Genomic DNA, 23,789 nt, shown 5'->3' with positions numbered 1-23,789 from the left:
TCCTTGCTCTTCTCCCATCCGTTCTCCAGAGCTAACCCAACCATCTCAGTAAAAACCATCCCTGAGCCCCCCTGGTGCTAGGAAGTCCCCCCCATGAGACCTCCACACGGCAGTCCCGGTGTCAGGATGCAGAACTGCTGCCCCACTGGGGTGGTGGGACCCGTTTGGATGTACTCACCAGTTCCTCACCCAGCAACCAGGGCCAGGGCTGTGCCCAGCACCACCAGCTCCTCTGCACAGCCCTAACCACTGCCCATGGATCATGAGGAAAGAGCATGGCTTGCTCACAAGTCACAGGGGTGCACAGCCCTGACAGGACAGCTCAGGCATGCTGTTACAGTGACTGTCCCAGACCCCCAGGCCAGTGGTGTGGGGGGAGAGAGGGAATGAAATGCCTGGTGTGGGGAAATCCTTCCCAACAGCCATGGGTGAGAAGCCCCACACCCAGAAGTTGGATGTTTCACTCCTCTCCCTTCTATACCTGTCCACATCTACTCACCTGTGCTGACCTCTCCCCTCACCAACAAGCAAACCCCCCTGCCCAAGGGGACCTTGCACAGCAGCAACAGCGCTGGAGGAGGCCACGCAGGGAGAAACCTGGCCAGGTCTGAGCTGGGATGGGGTTGGACAGCAGCAGTGGGGGAAACCAGGCCAGGAGCTGATGATATTAGTCATAAAAATTACCTTGGGTGAAGGGTCTCCAAAGGGAGCACCCGTGGCTGCCAAGAGCTCTTGTGCCCATGCTCCCTGGCACAGGGGTAGAGGGTCATGGCTCTAAAGATGGTGACCCATCAAACAGGCTCACAACAAGATCCTCCAGAGGTGACTTGGCAGGAGCCTTGCAGACCCCCAGCATCTCCCCATTACTCAGGCTCACTCAGTTGGGGAGCAGTGGGTGCTGGGGAGGAGGTGATGGAACCGCTCCCAGGGCAGAGACACCCAGCTGGTGCATGGAGGCTCAGGGGGACCTGTCCACTGACCAAGGGAGAGAAATCAGGAACCTCCAGCACTCAGGGTAAACACCATGGCAAAGCATGATCACCATGCCCCAGGATGCCTGTACCACCAGGCATTGTAGAACCCAGCTGTAAAGACAGGGAATGAGAGAAGCCCTTCCCTGACTCTCCTGGGTCTCACAGGCAGTTCCCAACAGCAGAACTCAAGAGATGCCCATTTAAAAACCAGCTTTGAGAGGACTGCTTGGGAGAGAAGGAGCTGGCTACATACCACGCTGCTCTGTCATACTCTGCCCAGATCCGGACGAACTCATCCAGATGGTGAGGGCCCAGGATGGAGGAATCCCGAGTCAGGTATTCAAAGTTGTCCATGATCACCGCCACAAAGAGGTTCAGCATCTGAGGGCGAGGGGAAAAGGCCAAGAGAAGTAGAGGGAGCCAAGATGACCCTGTGGTGGGGGTGCAGGCTGTTGAGAGGGACTCCTGGGAGGAGGAACTCACCAGGAAAGAGCAGAAAAAGATGAAGGAGACGAAGTACACGTAGGCCAGGTCGGTGCCGCAGCGCTCGTTCTCGTTCTGCCCCGAGGTCGCCGTGGTGTCAGGCTCACAGCCTTTGCCCTCCAGGCAGGACAACATGATCTCCTGCCATGCCTCTCCTGTGGCACTCCTGCACCCAACACAGCTCTGCTCAGGTGCCACAGGAGGGACCTGTGGAGGGATGTCCCCAGGAGAAGCCTCACAGGAGGGATGTCCCCAGGAGAAGCCTGGTGGTTGTTTACCTGAAGAGGAGCATGAGGGAGCCCAGGAAGCTGCGGAAGTTGTTGTGCCGGTTGATGTGGCTTTCCTCATCCAGTTTGATGTTGCCAAAAACCTGCAGGAGGGATAAAAAGGGCTCAGCCAGTTCAGTTCCCAAAGCTGTCAACATCCACCAGCTTTGTGTGACAAATGCCCCATGGAAAAACCCCAGGAAACCCACAGCAGACCAAGAAGCTGTGCTGAGCAGCTATGGGGGAAGGAGAAGAGACCCTCCTCTCCTCTGCAGGGCCCCTGGTGGGCACAGAGGCTTTGAGAGGCTGAGTTGCTGTGGAAACGGGAGCAAGGATGCCTGGGGATCAACCAAGTCCAACTGCTCCACATCCATCCCTCTGCTGCAGGATCGGAGCAGCCGGTGGTGCCCAGCATGGTTGGGGCACAGGAATGGGTCACACCACCCCGGGTGGGCACTGGGTCCTTGTTCTGGAAAATCCTGGGGGCTTTTCCCTTGGTGGGGAATCAGCCTGTGATGCTTGGGTTGGGCACAGTGGTGCAAGGTGGGTGGGAAAGGCTCAGTGAGGGAGGGACAGACTGGCTGCCAACACATCAGGGGCAGCAAGACACCTGGGACCACGGGCCCCAAGGCCAGAAGCATGGACAAAACCCTAACAATGACCCACAGCCAAGGCTGTGGTAGGGCACAGCAACCATTCAGAAAGAGCCTCAGCAGGAAAACTGTGCTGCTATTATTGTTAAATATTAATTCCACTTTCTGTGAACCTAAAAATACACCAATTGCAGAGTATTATTTTTTTCCCCTGCACAGGTCTTTTGGAATGTGTAATTGTAGAATATTTTCTACCTCCAGCTATTTTGCTCAAATAACGCCCACAGACTTTACTGCTTGGGGAACTGTTCACAATGGTGTTAAGGAAAAAAAAAATTAAAACAACAACAAAAAAAATTAATCAAATACTACCACACAGCAAGGGGGGGGGAGCTGAGTCAGATGGCGGCTGCTCAGTGTGGAGAATACCTGGGTGTGTAGGACCCAGCAGCCAAAAGCAGCCACACGGCTCCTGGGGTGGGGGAGAAGGGGTGGAAGAGACCAACACTATCCCTGCCCGAGCTGGGGAGGTTTTGGGGAGCCCTGAGTGCTGCTGCTGCCTCCCCAAAACCCACCCACCCTCGGCACTGGGCACTGCAGAGCTGCCTGGCTGGGCAGCTCCAGGTCCCACGTTCCCGTTGCTGGAGAAGCTTTGGCAGCGTGGGACTGAGTCACCACAGAGCTGAGACAGCCCCTGGCACGTGCAGAGCTGAGGGGCTGAGCTCACATGCTGCTTATTTACCAGCTGGAGCCTGGAAAAATCCCATCTTCCCACGCTCTGCAGAGCTCCCATGGGAGCTCGTGTGGCAGGACACTGCAGGTCCCCAAGCAGACCACCCCACAGGTGGGGTGCTGGTCCCCACTGCGACCCAGCCCTTCAGCTCCCCAGCTCCATCAGTGTCTGGGGGCTGCTAGGGAGCTGGAGATGGGGTGTCTGAAAAGGGAAGTGTCTGGGACATAGAGGAGTGTTGATGTAAAAGCAGCCACCCCACAGGCTGCCCAGCTGAGTCCCCACGTTCCCAAGGCCACCAGTTGGGAAGGCAGCTGTGAAGCTTGACTGAACAAGCCCATGGCAGCTTCCCAGGGCAGGTGGCACTGCAGCTCTCAAACAAGATGTTCCACTCTCAGGACCTTCCCAGACACTGTGTCAGTGACAAAGAGACAGGCAGGCACAAGGCTGGCTGCTGGGCATCGTGCTGAGGACACGCTGGTCCTGCCTGTCCATGAAGGAGGGAGGGAAGGAGGGAGGGAGGGAGGGACACTGAGCCCCTGGTGCTCACCTGCATCCCAATGATGGCGTAGATGAAGAAAAGCATGGCAATCAAGAGGCAGACGTAGGGGAGGGCCTGCAAGAGAAGCAGAGAAGTCACCTCACTTAGCACAGGTCCAGCTCCAGAGGAGAAGAAAAATGCATAGGGAGCATGTAAGGTGTGCCAGTCCTCTTGGAGAGAGTCCAGGAGAGGGCACAAAGATGGTTGGAGGGATGAAGCAGCTCTGCCCTGAAGCCAGGCTGAGAGAGTTGGGGTTGTTCAGCCTGGAGAAGAGAAGGCTGCAATGGGGAGAACTTAGAGCACCTTCCAGTGCCTGAAGGGGCTCCAGGAAAGCTGGGGAGGGACCTGGGACAAGGACAGGGAGGGACAGGACATGGGGCAATGGTTTCAAGATGAAAAAGGGGAGATTTAGATGAGACATTAGGAAAAAACTCTCCAGTTTGAGGGTGGTGAGACCCTGGCCCAGGCTGCCCAGGCAAATTGTGGTTGTCCCCTCTCTGGCAGTGTCTCAACCCAGGTAGGATGGGGCTTGGAGCACCCTGGGCTGTGGGAGGGGTCCCTGACCATGCAGAGGGGCTGAAACGGATGAGCTTTGAAGGTCCCTTCCAACCCGGACCATTCTGTGATTCTACATTTCATCTCTCCTAAGAGGCAAAAAGTCATCAAGAACCTGAGCAGAGCCTGCATTTGAGAGCAGCAGCACCCCTCCAGCAGCATTGCTGGGGAGGAGAACAGGGTGGATGTGCCTCACCTTGAAGGACTGCACGAATGTCCAGAGCAGGATGCGGATGGTGTAGCCCTGGCGCAGCAGCTTGATTAGCCGAGCAGCTCGGAAGAGCTTCAGGAAGCTCATGTTGAAGCTGCTGGTGTTCACCAGCTGGGAGGAGATGAGAAGGTCAGAAGCAGGAGGGAGCCCCCCACCCCATGGTGGTTCATCCCCCTGCTCCCACCCCCTGCTTCACCTTGGTGTCTGTCAGGATGATCTCGGTGATGCTGCCGATGACAGTGATAAAGTCAAAGATGTTCCAGGTGTCCCGGAAATAATTCTGCAAAAAGACAGAGAGAGGAATATGGATGTGAGCTGGATGATGGCAGGTCTGAGGGTTCTGGGCTATGGCTGATGATGGGCACGGGCAGCAGAGACCTTCCTGCCCATTTGTATGCAGCCATGGTCTTGAGCATCATCCTGTGTCTGGGATGGTGGCAGCCCTGAGGTGTCTGCAGTCAGCAGCTTTTCCTGGAGGTGACCAACAGGCCACCTGGGAGAATGGGGGTGGGAAAAGCAGCCACAGACAGCCCTGGTCAGGCTGCAAGAGCTCATCATGCTGACCTTCACAACCATGAGGTTGCTTTGGCCTCCTCTATGTGGGCACCTGGACCCAGCTCAGCACCCAAAGTTTGTGTGAGAGATGGTGCAAGACCTGACTCGAGCACAGCTGGGAGAAGGGTGGCTAGAAACCCTCCAGCTACTGGATCTCATCTAGTATGGGTTAGAACCAGGAAAGAAACAACGAAAGAGCAAATCCAACACTTGCTCATAAGCAGGGAAGAGCAGCTGAAGATGAAGCCTTCAAATGTCACATCCCTGGAAACACTGAAGGACAGGTTGGAAGGGGATTTAAGTAACTTCACCTAGTTGAAGACATCCCTTGCAGAGGGACTGGACCAGATGGCCTTTAAAGGACCCTTCCAACCCAAACCCCTTTTATGATTCCTCAATTCAAATCTTAAATGAGCAGCTGGAGATCTGAGTACTGGAAATTAGACAGGGAGGCCTTGCTGCTGGTCAGGTCTATTCCAAATGGTACAGCCCAAGGACAGCAATGTACCAGCACATCCTGGGGACAAGGGACTGCAGCCACTGCAGCAGCAGTCAGCTCTAGCAGAGCAGCAGCACAGGAGATACATGGCCCAGGCACCAGAATGCCACAGAAACAAGGCAAAAAGCGAAGCAGGGGTGCAGCTTCCCCCGACAGCATCCAGCATCAAAGGAGTGATTCCAACCTAAAAGCATCTCTCAGGCTGGGACCCAAAATAAATAGCAACAATCTCACATCATTAACACCTTCCTTCTGTGAGCTGCATGCTGCCAAAGTCCAAATTAACACCCTCATGGAGAAAAGGAGCAACCACTCACCAGGAAACCAAAAGCAATGATCTTGAGGACACACTCCAAGGAGAACACCATGGTGAAAGCAATGTTCAGATACTTCAGGGCCAGCTCATATGTGTAAGGAGCAGAGTAGTACTGATGGAAGAGAGAGAGATCAGTAGCCAGGAGGGGGGCCTGCCAGCCTCTCAGCTGGTGACTGTCACAGGGAAGACCTGTGGTGGCACATGCTCTTTGCCCTGGGAGCCTCAGGACCATCTCCTCCCTCCCCTCTCCATCCCTCTCCCAGGACAGCTACCACTGCCAGTAGGAAGCAAGCACAGAGGAAATCCAGACCTTTCCACAGATTCAGATCAGTCACCTGATTTAGGGAAGATCTCACCCCCAGTTTGGAACATGTTCCAAGTGACTGTGCCAGGGGAACACACGCTGCCTGAAAACACCAGCTAGAAATGACCAAAGTACCCTCTGGTCCCATCCTGGCAGATCCTCCTTCTCCCCACCACCCCAGATAGGGCAGGCTGACCCTGACCAGCTCACCTTCATCATCAGCACCACGGTGTTCAAGGCTATCATGGCCATGATGGTGTACTCGAAGGATGGGGAGACCACAAAGTGCCAGACGCGGTACTGGAAGGTGTGCCGGTTCTGGGGCATGTACCGGGTCAGGGGCTTGGCACTGATGGCAAAGTCAATACAGGCCCTCTGGAATAAAAAAATCTGCTTCAGACCCTGGCCAATGGCAGCTGTCATGCTTCTTTTCTTCACGGGCTGGACAGATGGGTGGCTCCTGGGTTCCTTGCCCTTTCTCAACATCGAGGGAGCTCCAAGCTCCCAAACTGCAGAAAACCCCCAGAAATGTCCTCTTTCCCCCTCCCCAGACTCTACCTCGTTCTTCTCCAGACTGCACTCCTCCATCATTTTGTCTCCTTGCTCTTGGAACGTAATGATGATGAGAGCCACGAAAATGTTGACAAAGAAGAAAGGGAAGACCACGAAATAGACGACATAAAAGATGGACATCTCCATGCGGTTGCTGCGGCTGGGCCCGCGGTCCTCCTCCGTCACATCCACCGAATGCTGCAGCACCCTGTGGGCAGACAGGTGAGAAAAGCAACCAGAGATATGCCCATCAGGACTGCCACCACACAGCACTCCTCCAGGGACCCACTTTATGTAGCCAGCTCTGTCAGTCCACACTTGTGATAACGGTGAGACAAAGCTCTGCCCTTATCTGCTTTACGAGGCTGACCCTTCCAAGTGGCTACAGGCTGTTTAAGGGTGCTCTGCCTGATGGTGCCCCTGATGGGAACATGGATTTTCCTGTGCTGTGCACACAGAGGAAAAAAATTGCCCAAGTTCACATGAGCTTGGAGAGAGGTCTAGTCCTACAGTCATCGCTAAAACAGAGCTCAGGGCCATGCAGGAGAAAATACCCATCAGATGAGGAAGAAGGTAACCCCAGCCATAGCCCCATCCTCAAAGAGGGGGTAAAAGCTCTTTTGCATTGACATAATTTCTTGTCCACCCTCTTCCCTACCCACCAGTTCCCCTTGCAGTCCTGTGTAAGTGTTACTGACCTGCCCACCCCCAGTGGGAACGTGGTCACCCCCATTTGAGGGGACAGATGGAGCAGAATACTCACTGAGGCCAACCCTCCCCTGTGGAGACTGTGAAGAGGGTGAGCAAGGCCCAGATGATGTTGTCATAGTGAAACTCATGGCGTTTCCATTCCCGGCACTTCACTTCCATCTTGTTCTTCTCATGGTCCACGTAGTTCCCTCTGCGAGGTTGGGAGAGAGCAGGGACCTGGGTTTTTATGCTGCCAGACTAGGAGACTGTGGTTTAAAACCCTGGGGATGGTGTGGGGGTGCAGTGTTGGGGGACACCTCTCCTCCTGTGGGGCTGGAGGAGGAAATGGGGAGAGGCTGGGGAACAACCTGGGGGGAGGAAAGAAGGGGAGAGCAAAAGGGAAGAGAGAAAAAGGGAAGTGCCAGCACAGCAATGGGGATGGGGCTTGGCCCATGCTGTCCACAAGAGACTACAGCAAGTCATGAGCAAGGACTTGACTGGGAACCATGGAAGACATTGCCCAGCACCCTGCCTCTGCCAGAGGTGTCAGCATCAGACCTACTGAACTGGGCACCTACATGCAGTCCTTCTGTGTGTCCTTAGAGCTGTCAGTGCAGTAGAAAAACTTCCCCTTGAAGAGCTGGACGGCAATGACAGCAAAGATGAACATGAAGAGCTTGTAGACTATGAGGATGTTGAAGACATTCTTGAGGGAAGTCACCACGCAGTCAAAGACAGCCTGAAAGAGAGGGCACAGCTCACCCTGGGGACAACCCATGGTCTTGGCAAAAGGGGGGAGGACCACCCCCAGACTACCATGTGGAAGGACATTTCCCATTCCTGGTGCAGAAGGGAGGAAAGAGCTGGGCCTTCCACCAGGCAAAAAGCTCTTTTAAGAATGAGTTTAACACCTGGAGTGCCTCCTCAGCACACACAGACACCGAGCAGCCCCTGAGAGAGCAGTGGGGATGGGTATTTACAGCCTCCATGTTCTCTGTAACCAGGGCTGCAGAGAGGGGATGGCCCCAAGGATGTAATTAGCAGCACTCAGGACCAATTAATTAATAAACACCTCATTGTTTTGCATCACCCCCAATAAGGAGGCAGAGGCAGGTCCTCTGCCTGCAGGAGCAGCACCTCCCTGGGCTGTGGTCTCAACCCAGCTCTCACAGCACTGAGAAGAGAGGGGAATGTCCTTGTGCCTCCTTCCTGATGGGGACAGGTGTCCAGAAGTGAGCTGATATGGGCTGAATCCCCCAGCTGATCAGGAAGAAAAGCTGGGGCCAATCCCCCTGTCTCTGGGGACTCACTCATCAGCCAAATACCTTCTTCTGGGGAAAAAAACCTTCCAAGAGACTCTCCTTGGTCTCCTGTTCTTCTCTGACTCTATTCCCCATCAGCACAGGAAGGCAAATCCATTACCCTACCTGTGCTGCAGGAATAATCCATCTGTAGAGATGGGAAACCCCCTGGGAGGCAGTACCATGGCAGCACAGACACAAAAACCTGAGCTGTTTGTGAGCTGCTCTAGGGGGAAAGATCATGAGCTCTGGAAGGAGATCTGAGCTCTCCCCAAGCTGGGGTGGCCCATTTCATCTGGGATTTGCTGCCTCATGGCCACTCCAGCCCCACTTTCCCTGGCACCTAACTCTGACACTTTGCAGAGATCCAGGCTTGCTCCTACCAACTCCTCGCGCTTCCAGCTGTGAAGCAGCACAGAGGATGCCACATCTGAAAGCAGGGCTCCTGAAACACAGCAAACACTTCAAAAACTGCTTGCCCACCATGCACGAGCCAAGCAACCCGTGTGGTCCCTGCACCAAGCACTCCAGGCTGGAGAAGAGAGAGGCACGGCAGGGGATGGGGATCATTACCTTCAGCTTGGGCAGCCGCTTGATGGTTTTCAGGGGCCTCAGGACCCGCAGCACACGGAGAGACTTGATGGTCTTGATATCCCGGCCCTTGTTGGTCCTGCCACATCAGAGGGAAGCACAGGGACCAAGAAATGAAAGGGAGAGACCTCTCAGACCTGGGGTGGGATGCTCAGGAGGTTTTCAAGAGCTGACAAACACCAGCACCACCACCCCCAGCACGCCTGAGGACAGGAACAGGAGCCCTGCCATCAGGAACGTGTAACTGCTGAGCTCTCAGCCCGCCTCAACAAGGCTCCTCCAACACCCACACTGGCAGCAATGAAAAATAAGGAAGCACCTGTTCTGTGCTTGGTTTGTTCACACAAACGTTGTTGGTTGTGGCTTTCTGTCTTGTTCAGTCAGTGCTGCCCAACATGGCCAGCCTGGCCTTCTGCCTCATGTGCATTTAACATCTCAGCCCTCTCGAGATCAGGGCTGCACTTGCCTCCACCTAAGGCAGCTGAGGGAGGCAGAGCTTACCAGAAGAATTATTCAGAAAAGCCCCCTGGTGACCTTCCTTTCTTGAATATGATGATTAATGCCAACCACAATACCAGGGTTTTTTTGCCTTGTCTGTTAACTGAAGCCCATGGGCTGGATCCCAGGATGGAGCAGAGGTCCTGGTGAAGGTTGGAGCCGTTCGGATCCACCAGGCACTCTCAAAAAACGTCAAGGAAATGACTTACAACAACAGATGCTCCAAATTACACAGCTCCTTTGCGAAGGTTAATGCAACAGGGAGCACAATAATGGGCTTAATCATTCAGAGATGTAAACAAAACCACTAATTAATAGCCCTCCCTAGGAGCACAGCCCCACAAATGCATGGTAAGAAACTGTATGAACAGCCCCATGACTCACTTTGCACCTCCCATCTCCTCCTTGCTCAATGTCAGGGCCTGGGGCACCTGACTGGGGGGCTGGGATGAGGATATGAGGCCAGCACTTAGATGGTGCAAGCTGCCAGCAAGGGCAGCTCAGGGGCACTGGTTTACACCTGCTGAGGAGGGAATTCTTCAGACCTCAGGAAAAATCCCATGGATTTGCTTAGGATCTGCCTGGGACAGAGAGCTGGGTAACACCTGGAGGAAAGCCTGGCTTTGCTGAGTCCAGGACTAAGGCTGAGCTCTCCCCAGTCCCCTGAGCTTGACATGACCCACAGCATCCCACATCCTTGGAATCTGTCAGGGCTGAAGTCCCTGCACCACCTCCCCCTGCAATCCCCAGGGTGACCCACATGGCATAGTTACCCCAAGGCATTCCTGTCGGGGATCCAGCCCAGCAGCCACCAAACAGCACCGAGGGAAAAAGAGAGAGGAGAGGCAGAAGGTAAGAAATGTGCTGGGGAAGCCACGGCAGGGTCAGAAGGCATGATGAGTAAACTATGTGGTGTCCTCCAGGATGGGGCTTGTGTCCAGGGAAAGACTCAGCTGGGAGCCCCTGCCCTTCCCACTGGAGGCTCTGGGAGAAAGGAGCAGGGTGAAACTTCTGCTGTCAGAGGAACCTTTGGAGTGAGCTGGTGGATGGGCATGTGGGAGTCAGGGAAGGACCTTGAGGCTTGGCTTCTGAGGGACCCTACCTGCAAGGCCAGACAGGCTGAATTCAGTGAATCACCTCCATCAAGAAGAAATCCATGGACTAAGAGCCAGAGCTGCAGCATAAGATCTCCTGCCATCCATCAGGACAACTCCTTGGACAAGCCAAGGCAGTCCCAAAGGCCCTCAATGTAACCAAACACCTGCCTGGGACTCAGCTCAGCCCCTGACACTTCCCTGCAGAGGGGCAAAGCCTACTAAATGAAAGGTTTCTTTAAAACCACCAAAATAACCCCAGGCCCTGGCTGCCTGTTGGTGAAAGTGGGGGAAGGTGTGTTGCAAAGCTGCTACTTGAACCCTGCAGCTGCTCTGTGATGGGAGATCAGAGCTCTGCTCCTGCCCAGCCTCCCACAGCCCATTTTGCAGTGCTTAAGGGTCCCTCGTGCTCCCAGACACGGGTGCTGAGGGGCACAGGGAGATACTGCTCAGCAGCTCTGCTGGGTTCCTCGGGGTGGGCAAGCTCCTGCCCTTGCTCACCAGGTGCTGACTCTCCAACCTTTCCACCCCTCACCCCTTCCCAGGGGCATCCCCACCCCTGGGCAGCTCAGCAAAGCTGCAAGTCTGGTGCCTCCTCAGAGGGTGCCTCGGGAGGCAAAAGTGAGCAGGGCCTTTAGTTATGGCTCTGGTTGTTTCAGCTAATTTAATTTGGGCTCTTTGGAGATTGAGGGATTTATATTGGGCTTTTTATTTAGGCTGTGTTTGGACTGATGTATGAGCTCTCCACATGGGGAGCTACGGGCAAGCCCTGATGATGTCTCACTGTGGATATTCAGGCTCCAAGGGGGCAGCTGCAGGGGCACCCAGGGACATGGCTTTATGGGTGGACACACAGGGACATGGCTCTATGGGCAGGCACTTGCTTATTGGTGATTTTTGAGGTGGCTCTCACAACCAGCAGATGATGGAGACACCACTGAACAAGCTCAGAGACCTCCTGCTGCACCCACAGCTGCCCAGGACCACCACAGGAAAAACAAAACACAGAGGGGAGGCAACAGAAGCAGAAAATCTGAATGGCACAGCATGTCCCAGCACTTCTTGAACTGGAAAGGTGCAGGACCTGGCCACCAGCTGCTCTCAAGCCACACAGTCACAGCAGCCTGGGCATCACTTTGCCCACCCAGCACCATAGAGGGGTGGGGAGGGGGAGAGGGAGGACACAGTTCCACCCCTCAGCCTCAAATTGAAGAACTCATGGAGGGAGAAGAAAAGGAGAAGAATTTAAACATCACGGACAGAGTTTTCCTCTTGAGACCCCGATGGAGGGAGGGTGGGTAGCAAGGTAGGGACATGTAGAGCTGGCAAACGTCCTGCGGCTCGGCGGGAGCTGGGGGTGGTTGTGCACAGCCCCCAGCACTGCAGTGGTGATGGGCTGCCAAGGGGAGAGGCAGGTGTTCTTATAAATGTTTTATACTGTCTAAACCCATCAGAAACGGCTGCAGCTCCTTTGTCCCCCTCACCCCTGCAAGCCATGAGATCATCTCCAGCAGGAGCCACACACGGAGGTGGAGGAGAGGGACAATCCTGCAAGTTCCCATTACAAAGAGCCCTCGACCACAACACAAGCAGCATGGAATCTACCCAGCTACAGCTCCAAGAGTGGGCAGGAGGCACAGATGCTGCTGCAAATGTATGTGGAGATGCAGAGACCTTCTCTCTGCGAGGGGGTTGGGAGATGCAGCTGAGGTGGGATGCTTGCCCTGGAGAATTTGGGTGCCCTGTGCCCAGGGGGACCTGTCCTGCCTTCCAGAGGTAAGAGGGGCTGGAAGAGGCACAGCACCTGTACTCATCCCTCCTCACCTGCCCCATCTGGCAGCATGCAGGAGGGCAGAGCAGCACAAAAGCCATCCCTGGATGCTTGGCCCCTCCCTGGCACGTGCATGGTGCTTTCCCCTTCTAACCTTCCCCTTTTCCTCACTATCACACCCACTTTTACCATCAATCCCTTTCTAGCACCTCCAGCTTGCCTTGCATTGCCCACAGCCTGGTGGCTCACAGCCATTTGACAAACAAGGACAAATCCATCTATGTAGCCCTGCCAGGAGCCATCTCAGAAGCAGAGTAGAAGGGGGTAGAGAAATTTAAAACAAAACCCAAACCAGGGTCTTGTTTGGGTTACTCCAAGGCACAGTTCCACACTCCTCCCACCCTGGCTAAGAGAAGGACAACAGTCACTTACGCCAAGGCAAAAGCCACCAGTGCTCCCACCACCACGATGAAATCCAGGATGTTCCAGAGGTCTCGGAAGTAGGAGCCATCCTGCAGGATCAAGCCTTGATCGATCATCTACGGGGATGAAACGGTGAGAAAAAAAAAACAACAGGCAGAGGATGAGCAGCTCGGCCATGGAGTGGAAGTGGCAGCAGGCAGGGTGTGCTGGGGACAGGGACGTTCCTGGGGAGCAGCAGATCTGTCCCTGAGCCCCAGGTATATATTGAGCAGCATCATATTTCGGGAGCCTGGAGACTGACAGAAGTGGTGCTGAGCACTCTTGACTCCTGGCACTAAGACTGAGGGTTTAAAGTCTCCATCGTCCAAATTTAGGACAAGAATCAAAGCACTGAGCCTCTTCCCACCCACTGGGAGGAGGCTGGAGGACACAACGCCCCCGGTGATGCCAGCCCACAAGGGCTCTTACCTTAATAACCATCTCGAAGGTGAAAACGCCAGTGAAGACGTAGTCGAAATACCTCAGGACCTGCAGGGAGAGGGCAGGGGTGCTCTGCAGCCTCTGTCAAGCAAAGGGACTTGCCAGCACCCACCCTGACCCTGCCAGCCCCCCACCACTGGGGCTCACCTGCCTCGGGGCCAGAGAGGGGATGGGTTTGCATTCCCCCAACCCAGCAGATTCCCTAAGAGCTCAGGGTAGCCATAAACCCAGCCTGCACAGGTAGGACAGAAACCTGTCCCATGCATGCTACGAGCAGCTCTGAAATCATGCCTTCATTATCATGCCCCCCCATGCCAGCCCCTGTCCACATCAGTATCTCCTCGTTTAAGACAATTTACAGTCCCCAAAGCCCCCTGCTCTGCTCCCCAGGCCCTAAAACCCCTGTGTGCTGAGAGGCATTTCCAGGGCTGATCAAGGGAGGCGAGGGGGAAGAAGTCAGGTTCTGACTGCCCTGCTCCCTGTCCTCCACGTGCCCACCCACAGAAGCCACAGCCCTACAGGACCCCTGCCTGGGGGGTGGGGGACAGCAGGGGGGGATTTGCCATCACTTTGTTCCGGTCGGAGTTGGTAAGGACGGGATCCTCTGCGGCGAGGGCGATGCTGCTGGCAGCGATCACCAGGAGGATGCACATCTCGAAGTAGCGCAGGTTGACGATGTAGTGGCAAGCCCTCCTCACCCTGTGGGGAGACAGAAGCTGCTCCTCAGCCTCTGGCATGCCCCACGTGCAAAACCCACCCCACCTCGCCAGCTTCCAGGGCAGAAAGATGGGCAGCAAAGCCTGAGGAGCAAAACAAGGCAGCTCGAGCGGTGGTTGGCTGTCCCAGACACCCCAACCCCCCAGCAGAGATCCCCTGGCCAGCCAGAGAGAGTCCTTGAGAAATGATGGGGCTTATTCTTCCAGGCTGCTGGAGCTGGGCAAGAGCTACAGGGGAACAGAAAACTGCAGAAAAAATGTAACTGGCATTGACTAAACAACACAGTGAACAATCAGCAGTCAGGAGAGAAAACCATGAATGTGGTTGGCTCAGGTTTGGAAGATATTCAGCCCCCTTCCCTAGGGGATCCCCCGTTTTCAGGGATACCAAGGTGTCCTTCCCCTTGCAGCCCTCCCCAGCCCTGGGCTCCTAGAGTCCAAAATATGTCTCACGGGTTGGTGGTGCTGAAGATGAACATGGAGCTGTGTGGCACCATTGCTTTGCCTGTCTCGCTTTTCTCCTTCTTCCTCTTCTTCTTCTCCATCTCGTCCTCGTCCTCTTTGCTCTCGGCCTCCTTCAAGGGGCTGGCTTCACCATCTGTCTTGTTGCTAACTGCAGGAAAGTGAGAGCCTTTGCCTGGCCTTGCAGGCAGGCAGCACCTCGGGGTGTCCCTGCCACCCAGGCACGTGCAGCCAACCCCCTCCCCGCTTTCTCTTTTGCATTCCTGTGCCATTACAGGAAGGGAGAGGGACCAGAAGGGAAGAAGAGACACGAGCTGCTGGGAGGGGTTTCAACAAGGCCAGATTTCACATGCTGTTTGATTAATGAGACCATTTAAAGCATCTCACCTTGACAGCGAGGATGCTGCTAAGGGATTTGAGCGGCAGCGAACTGGGCGGAGGCTGCGGATGTGTCAGGAAAAACAGGGGATGGGAGCGTTTTGCCCGGGCAGGAGAAGAAGGGGGAAGGAGGGAACCAGGTGAAGGTGTGGGTGGGAAGGAGGTGAGAAAGGGAGAAGCTCCCCAGGGGGGGACGGTGGCACATCAGTGCTGTGTTGAGGCTCCCCTGCAAATCTGGGGTGCTGGAGGGAGATGAGGCAAGGGAACCCTCCTGGCTGATGGCTGCCGATGGGAAAAGCCATGCAAGCAGCTCTGCCATCCCCACAGGGGTCCCAGGGGCTGGGAGAGGGGGAAAGAGAGACGGGTCCTCACTCTGTACCACAGCGGAGTCGTGGACATCGATCATGATGGTGGTGCTCTCCGTGGCCTTCTCGGTGTTGGGGGTGATGGAGGAGAGATCGGGCTCACTGCGGCTGGCGGTGCGGCTGCCCTCCAGCAGGGCCTGCTCGCTGGTGTCTGGGCTGCTGCAGTCATGCTCTGCCAGGCTGCCCTTCTTCCACCGGGGCAGCTCGGATGCTGTTTGTGTGGGGCTTCCCTCCTTGGTGGTCCCAATCAGCTCAGCATCACCAGCGGGGACCCCGTTTGTCCTGCTGGAAGGACACAGGGAAAAAAAGAGGTGCGAGGAGATAAGGGGAGAGGCCGAGGAGCTGTGGGACCCACGAGATGCTCTCACCGAGCACCCACCTGACGGGCTCCTTGCCGGGCTCCGGCTCCCCCTGAATCAGCGCCTCTGCCGAGGACGTGTCCCCACGCCTGTCCCCGTCCTGTGCCCCCTCCGTGGGGCTGGTCTCCTCCAGACCCATCTCCTGGCTGGCCGAGCGGCTCCCCAAGGTGCTGGCCGGCTCCTTCCCCTCCACCCGGGCCCTGCGGTGCCGGCTGCGCCGCTGGCTCGGCCTCGCCCGCGCCCTGTCCTCCGGGCCACCTCCTGCTCCATCTTGTTCGCCCGGCTCGCAGTTCCCATGGCATGACTTCTGCCACAGCTCCTTGTCCCTCTTGACCCGGGGCGACGGGCTCCTCCTGTCCTCCCCACCGCCGGGGTTGGCTCCAGGGCCCGGCTGCTCGGGGACCTCGCCCTTGCCGCCCTGCTCCTCGGTGCATTTCTCCAGGGCGACGCCGTCCCCCGGTTTCTTCCTGCGGAAGATGCTGGCGTGGGGGTTGATGAGGGGTGGCTCATCCTTGTTGATGCCTTCCTGGCTGGACATCTGCATGTGCCTGCGCAGCTGGCTGGTCCTCTGCTCCCACACCGACATGTGGTGCCGACGGCGACGCTCCCGCCTGCAACCCCAACAGCCAGGGGTTGGTGTCCTGCTTCCACCCCCCATGGGAAAAGCGTCTACCCTGGGTTTAGTTTGGGAATCCCAGGGAGAAGGAAATGCCAACCCCGGGGCAATGGGCTGGGCTCCTGCTTGGTCCCCAGCCCTCGAGTATCCCCCTGATGCTGACAGGGGCTGTAAACAGGGCTGCAATTGTGTATCTGCCCCTCCTGAAGGGATCAGGCTTATGGAGAACCAGCTCCAGCAGCCTCACAGCTACTTGAAGCTCTCAGGCCACATGGCTGGCTTGCTGGGAGCAGCCAGTGACCCCCTTCCCCTGTTCCAGTCAGGCAGTGACCACCTTCCCCTTGCCTTTAAGGTACCTTCTTAAACACGGGCAATGCCTTTTCACTGCAGTGGGGACCCCTTCTTACACAGGGGACATCTCTGCAATGCCAGCTCCTGGCAGCTGAGCTCCTTATTGGAGCAACGCTGCTCTAACACTAGAAATGAGGGTGCAGGGGATGCTGGCACCGAGAGCCAGCTTGATGGTGGTGAGATGGGGACAGTGAGTAAGAGCGGGGAAGATGCCAGGTATGAGATCTGCCTGTCTCAAGGAGAGAGAGCCCTCTGAGACATCTGCAACAGAGACCATCCCTGTGCTCAACTGGGCCCGGCATATCCTGGTGGGAAACCTGCCTGAGGCTGGGCAAGCAGCGGTGTTGGCTGCTGGGGGGGCAGGGGGAGGAGCTGAATTGGGCCTCTCCGTGCTCCTGAAGTGCGTGCTGGGGATGCTCCAGAGAGGGTTGGGCTCTGCCTTGCAACCTCTGCAGGCACCAGCACCCCGGAGAGGTCAGACCTGCCCCTCCCGACACGACACACGCACACGAACTGCACAGCACGCACAGAGCCACGGGAGCAGGCACAGAGCCACGGGGGCACGCACAGAGCCACCAGACACACGGACAGGGCTGCGGACAGGAGCGATCCTCGCAGCCCGGCCCCAGGGACAGACGGACAGCACAGGAGCCACAGACACCCGCCCCCGCCGCCCACATACAGGTGGCTGCTGCGCGGCTCCCACATCGACATGTGGTGTCTCCTCCGCCTGTCTCTTCTGGGGAGGAAAAACAAACGGGTTCAATCCCCCCTTCGCCCCTCCTTTGGGTCGCTCTGGGCAGCACCGGGAGGTCTCTCTCTCCCTCCCCCCGGGGCAGCCGCTGCCTCTTTGCTGCGGGGATGCTGGAGGAGCCCCTTGCAGACGCAGCCTTGCAGGGAGCTGCCCCTGCTCACACTCGGGTCCTGCACCCGCACTGCCCTCACCCCAGCCTGGCACAGGTGCGTGCCAGGGATGCAGAGCTGTTTCAGGGGATGCCACGGAGCCTCTCCACACCCTGGCCAGCTTGGCAGCAGCAGAGTCATGGGGAGAGGAAGCCCTTCAGGTGTCCTAATGCAGCCTTGGTATTTAACAGCTCTTTACAACTGCTCCAGATTCATTTCTCCTGAGCAAGAGCAAGACGTGGTGATTTTACAGAGCAAGGGATGGGTCTGAGCTGCTCAGAGCCATCACCATGGGTTAACACTGCCCTGAGACCCCAGTGGGGAATGTGAAGCTCCCCAGCAAATCCAAGACACAAGACCAGGGCTGAGATGCTGCAGAGCCCCTATCACCTGAGCCGACCTGGCACAGGGAAGTTAAACAGGGTTGTCAGTGCTCTTCACCCCACACCCACCCACCCTGAGATCAGGCAGCTGGGGAAGTCCAAGGCTTTAACCTTTGTGTCAGCACAGAAAAGATTCAGATAAAATCATTTGGGTTGGAAAAGACCTTTAAGATCATAAAGTCCCACCATTAACCCAGTACTGCCAAGGCCACCCCTATCCCATGTACCCTCAGCACCACATCTCCACAGCTTTTAAACCCCTCTAGGGATGGTGACTCCACCACTGCCATTGGCCCAACAACCCTTCTGGGAAGAAATTGCTCCCAATATCCAATCTAAACCTCCCCTCGCACAACCTGAGGCTGTTTGCTCTTCTATCTCTTGTTAACCTGGGAGAAGAGACCAAACACCCCCCCCTTTCACTCCAACCTCCTCTCAGTGAGTTGCAGAGAGTGAGAAGGTCTCCCCCCCGCCCCCAAACCAGCCTCCTTTTCTCCAGGCTGAACACCCCCAGTTCCCTCAGCCACCCCTCATACCAGCACAGCTCCAAGCAAACAGCCACCAGCCTGTGCCAGTGTGCATGCAGTGAGTTACAGGGTTTGCTTTCTGCCAACTCCACATGGGTGTGAAGGATGTGCAAACAAATGCCCCCCCAACAACCCCAAACACTGGGGGTCAAGCACCCACCAGCAGGCAGAGCTCAGACAGGTGACATGGGACACATCTCACTGCCACCCTGCCCGTGCCAGCCCAGAGGCCACGCTGTTGGCACAGGGTGAACAGCCCAGCCCAGCCACACTGCCAGGACCCCACGGGCACGGACCCAGCACTGTCCCTGGCCATGCCTCCAGCCACACCCAGGCACCCCGGGGAGGCAGCACCCAGCACCCACCATGCGTCCATCAGCCCACCCACTCCTCACACAGCCCTGAGCCATCTGCACCACCAGCACCCGACTACAAACACGATGCTGTGATCGGCACCGCAGCCACCCACACCCCACACCCCCTGGCCACGTGGGAGCACTCGTCCCCGAGTGCCACCGGACCTCTCTGCAGGCAGGAAGGTGTGTACCAAACCTGCACTGGGTACACACACAGAAACGGAGCCACCCGAGTCCAGGACTGCCCAAACTGGGTTGGCTTCAGCACTTCGGGTTTTCAACAGCCTCTGGTACCAGCTCTGCCCCAGCTCATCCCTTGTGATGTCTCCAGAGTCCCTCCCTGGCTTGCTGGCACCAGTGCAGCACCACCAAAAGCACATCAGACCTGATGCTGGAGATGCTCGCCCCCACAGCATCCCACTCCCTTCCCTGCCCCTGACACTTTCCAGGAGGGAGGAGCTGGAAAAAAGATCTGTGAATACCGATGCCTCCCATTTCAACACTGCTAGCACAACAACAAAAGGCTGAAGAGATCTGTTTGTCCAACCAGTTCTGTCTGAGAAAACTCCAGCATCCAGGGATGCACAGTGTGGGCGAATCCTTTGGTGCCCTGATATGGTCCAGCTCCCCCTCTTCCTCTCCTATCTGTCTGTTCTCCAGCCTAAATCCCTTGCTTTATCCAACAAGGCAGTCAGATTTTGTCATGACACACGTACCCATAAACCCCCTTCCCTGTGCTGGGCCAGGCACAGACTAACTCTGAACATCCCAGAACCCCCAAACCAGGGTGATATCTGCAGCTGCTGGGAGACCAGGCAGGATTTACAGTCACCCCCAGCCCCTGCTGCCCCTTAAAGCCACGGGACCATCACATCCCAGTGCTACCTCTGACCCCTCCTTTCCCAGGACACAGGAAAAATCTGCAAGATACTCTGCCATGTATGAGCTTGGCTGGGTTTCAAAGCAGAATGAAACCTAACATTCCCTGGGATGGGATTCTATTAAACAACAACAAAAAAAAAGCAACCTCCAAAAAAACTCTGTATGCAATGTACTAATGTACAGCTAAGGGAAACAAATCAAAACACTTCGTTCCAGTGTTGACTTTCAAAGCTTTATGTGATGGAGACCATATCACATGGCAAAATAAAGGTCTCTAGAAAGGAAAAAACCAGCATTTTCTTCTGCTGAAACATGGAAACAAGGCTCCTCAATACCATGCCGGGGTTTATACGGCTTGGGGGCTTTTTTTTCAAATTTCTGTACAATCAAACATGGTTTCTCAAACCTGCTCCATCTCTCCCAATGGCATTTGCTCCCAGGGAAGGAGCCTGAGGGGATTTCTGACCCTGCTGGTCCCTTCTCCCCCAGCCCTGGCTGCAGCTCTGCTGCCATGGAAGAACACTTTCCAGGAACAACTATCACCCCTCCTGACAAAAAAATTCAGATATGTTCTTCCTCCCCAGCCTCCTTCCCTAACCCTAGCAGCAGCCCTGAGTGTCTGAGCTGTATGTTTGGGGCACAAAACCTCTTTTAAGCACATTTCTGCCATGCCCAGGCTCTGAGGCTATTGGCTGAGGCAGGGGAGAGCAATCCCTGGTCCCGTGGGTGAGATGGTCCCTGACACCTCTCCAAAGGCAGTGCTGCTGACTGCAAACACGTTCCTACATCTCCATCCATCCCTCAGGAAGTCACCCTAGGATGGAGCCTCCCCGGGGTAGCAGTGCTGAGGGGTCACTCACTCGATAGCTGGCATGTTTGGGGCAGACATGGGGCTGACTTCTTTGGCTTTCTGAAGGGCGTGCTTCTGGTTAAAGGCCTCCTCTTCCTCCTGCTCATCCTGTGGAGGGAAGAGGGGAGATGCTTAGAGGGGCTCCCAGGTTTCAAGGGAAAGCTCAGCCATCAGAGGCAGCGAGGGATGCTACCGTGGATGCCAAGGCATGCAGGAGAACAGGTGAGCAGGCACCTCTGTTTCCAGAGATAACCTTGACTTTATCATGGGAGAAGAAAAAAGAGCACCAGGAACATACCTTGGTGAGCTCCTGAGCATTGGCCAGGTTGTCCACTGCAATGGCCAAGAACACATTCAGCAGAGTATCTGCAAGCAGCTAAGGATGCACAAGCCACGTGTTAAGGACATGGGAGCCATCGAGTGCAGGTGGCCCTGATGGCTCCTGACCACCCCAGTGAGGAGCAGCCAAAGGGACAAGCTCCTCACTCATCCCTTACCCCTCACTCAGCCAGCCCTCAGGGCACCTCCAGACAGCTCCTCCTCTACATTTGGGGTACCCAGAGCTGTCCCATGTGTGACAGGATTAGAGAGGGGAGGAGGGAGCAGTGGATGGGGAGAGGGGTGCCCCCAGAGAGGGTGATGTGATGGGGTTGTCTCCACTAACAGCCCAGCAGCCAGGTGGATACAGTTTCCAAACAAGGTGAGGACGATGAAGTAGATGGAGGACCACATCCCCGAGCGCACACCCCCCTGGGAACGGATGCCATTGTACATCACCTCGTTCCAGTCCTCACCAGTCAGGATCTGCAGGAAAACAACAAGCCAGCAGCTCTGTCACCTTCTTGTCACCCGGACAGCCACCTCAGTTGTTCCCACAACAACCGATGTGCAGGAGCTGAGTACAGAGACCCTGGGCAGTGGACAGCCCAGCTCTACAGCTGCAGCACTTGGGGGACACGTTGGGCACTGCTGAGGATTCAGGTCTCCTCAGAAGAGTTTTGAAACCTCTCCACCTTGTGTAGCAGAGGTGGAAGAGTCCTCATCTCTTGCCATCCACTTTGCTATACAGGAGGAGAGGGAGGAAGCAAGTTTTGTCCCAGCAGCTGATGGAGGGGAATATGTTTGGTTTCAAGAGCTCCCCTGCCAGCCAGCAAGCAGTGATCAGATGGTTGGTCCTAAGCCACCTTGCAGCCCAGCTCCTACCTGGAACACGGTCATGATGGCTGCAGGGAAAGTGTCGAAGTTGGCAGAGGGAGTCCCATCCATGAAGTTAAACCTGGAAGTGGAAGGGGAAGATGTAAGTGGGTTTGATCATCAAACCCCTGACTGCTGTGCAATCAGCTCTCTTGTGTTTAGGAGGACCTTTCCCCAGTCTGAGGAAGGTCTCCCGAGCATTTGGTGCCAGAACCCAAAAGATGTCCTGGCCAGACAGACCCCCAGAGCCCAGAGGCACCTGTGCAAGCAGGGGCTGTTGTATGGCAGAGGAACTACTGATAGTAGCAGGCTGAGGGGTAAGGCCACATTCCTCCTAGGCACATAAGAGGCTGTCATCACTTGGCTTTGACACCAAGAAATTCTTTTTCCCAAGACTTGAAACGACCTACCTGCCTCCAAACAGCTGCATTCCCAGCAGGGCAAAGACTACAATGAAGAGAAAGAGGAGGAAGAGCAGGCTGATAATAGACTTCATGGAGCTCATCAGCGAGACCACCAGATTCCTCAGGGATGCCCAGTACCTAGAAACCAGAGACAGTGCTGGAGCACTCGCAGGGAGGCTGGGAGGAGAGCAGGAGAGACAGAGTCTGGACAGAGGGTGACAGGCACAGAGGGTTGGTACATACTTGGTTATTTTAAATATTCGCAGGAGACGAAGGGCTCGTAGGACACTGATCCCAAAAGAGGTTCCTGGCCTGAAGATGGCCCAAACCACTTCAAAGATGCTTCCTATCGTCACCTGAGAAGCAGATACAGCCATGAGCCAGACAGGGAATGAGGGAAATCTTCATGTCCCTGAAGGTGAGACACCCACCACCCTGCCCAAGACTCGCTGTCTCCATCTGGCACAAGCAGACAGAGATCCCCAACCCCACTGCGAGGGCCATCCTGTCCTGTCCCCTGGGACCCTGCACTGCAGGTACCTGCCAAACATCTCCTCCCACAGCCACAGCATCTCTGGAGCTGCTTACCCCACAGTCAAAGCAGTTGAAGGAAGAGTGGAAGTAAAGGCGAGGCCCCATCCCATACATCTTTAAGGACATCTCCAGGAGGAAGAGTCCGAGAAACAGGAACTCTGCATAGTCTGAAAGAGAAAACCCAGATGTGCTACCCTTGGGCACATGTGGCACATCTCAGAGGTGGGATAACTCAAGGATCACACTGCTTCTCCAAGCTACCAGGGCTTGAGATGAGGGAAGCAAGGCCAGGCTGGATGGGGCTTTGAGCCACCTGGTCTAGGGGGAGGTGTCCCTGCCCATGCAGAGGAGTTGGAACTGAATCTTCAAGGTTCCTTCCAACCCAAACCAGGCTGCCATCTAAGGGTGATCCTGTGAGGAGCTAAACTGTGTATAACAGAACACCAGTTCCACGAGGTAATCTTTCAGAGTAGGTGTGGCAGTGTCCTGGAAGGCTGACAAGACTAGAGAGGGTCAGCATGGAGCAAAGGAGCTCCTAAAGAGAGAGGCTGAGGTGTCTGCAAAGACATTAACTACAAACCACTGCCGGGGAATATTCTCAACCTGGATATAAATCATAGCACAGCTGGAACCTCAGTGTTCCAGCACTGCACCTCGATGTTCTTACTGTGAGTGGCTCAGAACTGAACACCCCTGCAAACTCACACCTTGCCCACAATTGCTTGTGGACATTCAAAGATGGATCTCCACAAGCTTCCCATCACTACAGTTCTCCATTTCAGGATAAACCCAACTGAGACCTGCAATCTGTTTCTCTCTCTTGACAAACCCATCAGACCTGCAGGTCATGAGGCCAGTAATGTGCTCCAGGTGATCCTGCTTTAGAGGGAGAGGTGCATTAGATGGATGTCCCTTCCAACTCTGACAGTTCTGTGAAAACTCTTCCATTTTTCACCACATGGCCACGGGTCCAAGGTCAGTGTTGAATGAAGTGGCTCTACACTGTCTTTTGTTCAACAGTGAATGTTGTTCAGGTTATTCCTCACCCAGCTCCACCCCAGCATGGCTATGGCAGGATTCAT

The 23,789-nt window shown here is 55.7% G+C and overlaps 1 protein-coding gene across 1 annotated transcript in view; it reads right to left on the bottom strand.

Moving 5' to 3' along the window:
* CACNA1E (calcium voltage-gated channel subunit alpha1 E) overlaps positions 1 to 23,789 on the bottom strand; it is an 81,620-nt gene that overhangs the window by 15,032 nt on the left and 42,799 nt on the right. Inside the window, exons 12-38 of the mRNA XM_030454868.1 lie at positions 22,762 to 22,874; positions 22,417 to 22,529; positions 22,180 to 22,311; positions 21,779 to 21,851; positions 21,262 to 21,379; positions 20,874 to 20,941; positions 20,586 to 20,683; positions 17,357 to 17,413; positions 15,728 to 16,318; positions 15,356 to 15,630; positions 14,597 to 14,756; positions 13,997 to 14,126; positions 13,416 to 13,475; positions 12,957 to 13,063; positions 10,433 to 10,444; positions 9,144 to 9,240; positions 7,848 to 8,008; positions 7,343 to 7,480; positions 6,586 to 6,787; positions 6,238 to 6,402; positions 5,725 to 5,835; positions 4,550 to 4,633; positions 4,339 to 4,464; positions 3,597 to 3,662; positions 1,736 to 1,827; positions 1,458 to 1,623; positions 1,228 to 1,355 (exon numbers count right to left, since the gene is read on the bottom strand). Coding sequence (XP_030310728.1) covers positions 1,228 to 1,355; positions 1,458 to 1,623; positions 1,736 to 1,827; positions 3,597 to 3,662; positions 4,339 to 4,464; positions 4,550 to 4,633; positions 5,725 to 5,835; positions 6,238 to 6,402; positions 6,586 to 6,787; positions 7,343 to 7,480; positions 7,848 to 8,008; positions 9,144 to 9,240; positions 10,433 to 10,444; positions 12,957 to 13,063; positions 13,416 to 13,475; positions 13,997 to 14,126; positions 14,597 to 14,756; positions 15,356 to 15,630; positions 15,728 to 16,318; positions 17,357 to 17,413; positions 20,586 to 20,683; positions 20,874 to 20,941; positions 21,262 to 21,379; positions 21,779 to 21,851; positions 22,180 to 22,311; positions 22,417 to 22,529; positions 22,762 to 22,874 — 3,643 coding nt within the window. The remainder of the gene's footprint in view (positions 1 to 1,227; positions 1,356 to 1,457; positions 1,624 to 1,735; positions 1,828 to 3,596; positions 3,663 to 4,338; positions 4,465 to 4,549; positions 4,634 to 5,724; positions 5,836 to 6,237; positions 6,403 to 6,585; positions 6,788 to 7,342; positions 7,481 to 7,847; positions 8,009 to 9,143; positions 9,241 to 10,432; positions 10,445 to 12,956; positions 13,064 to 13,415; positions 13,476 to 13,996; positions 14,127 to 14,596; positions 14,757 to 15,355; positions 15,631 to 15,727; positions 16,319 to 17,356; positions 17,414 to 20,585; positions 20,684 to 20,873; positions 20,942 to 21,261; positions 21,380 to 21,778; positions 21,852 to 22,179; positions 22,312 to 22,416; positions 22,530 to 22,761; positions 22,875 to 23,789) is intronic.

Source organism: Calypte anna, chromosome 8 (genome assembly GCF_003957555.1).
Source record: "Calypte anna isolate BGI_N300 chromosome 8, bCalAnn1_v1.p, whole genome shotgun sequence".
Lineage (NCBI taxonomy): Eukaryota > Metazoa > Chordata > Aves > Apodiformes > Trochilidae > Calypte > Calypte anna.
The sequence above is the reverse complement of the archived record's forward strand: the minus strand, read 5'-3'. Positions and strand labels throughout refer to the sequence as shown.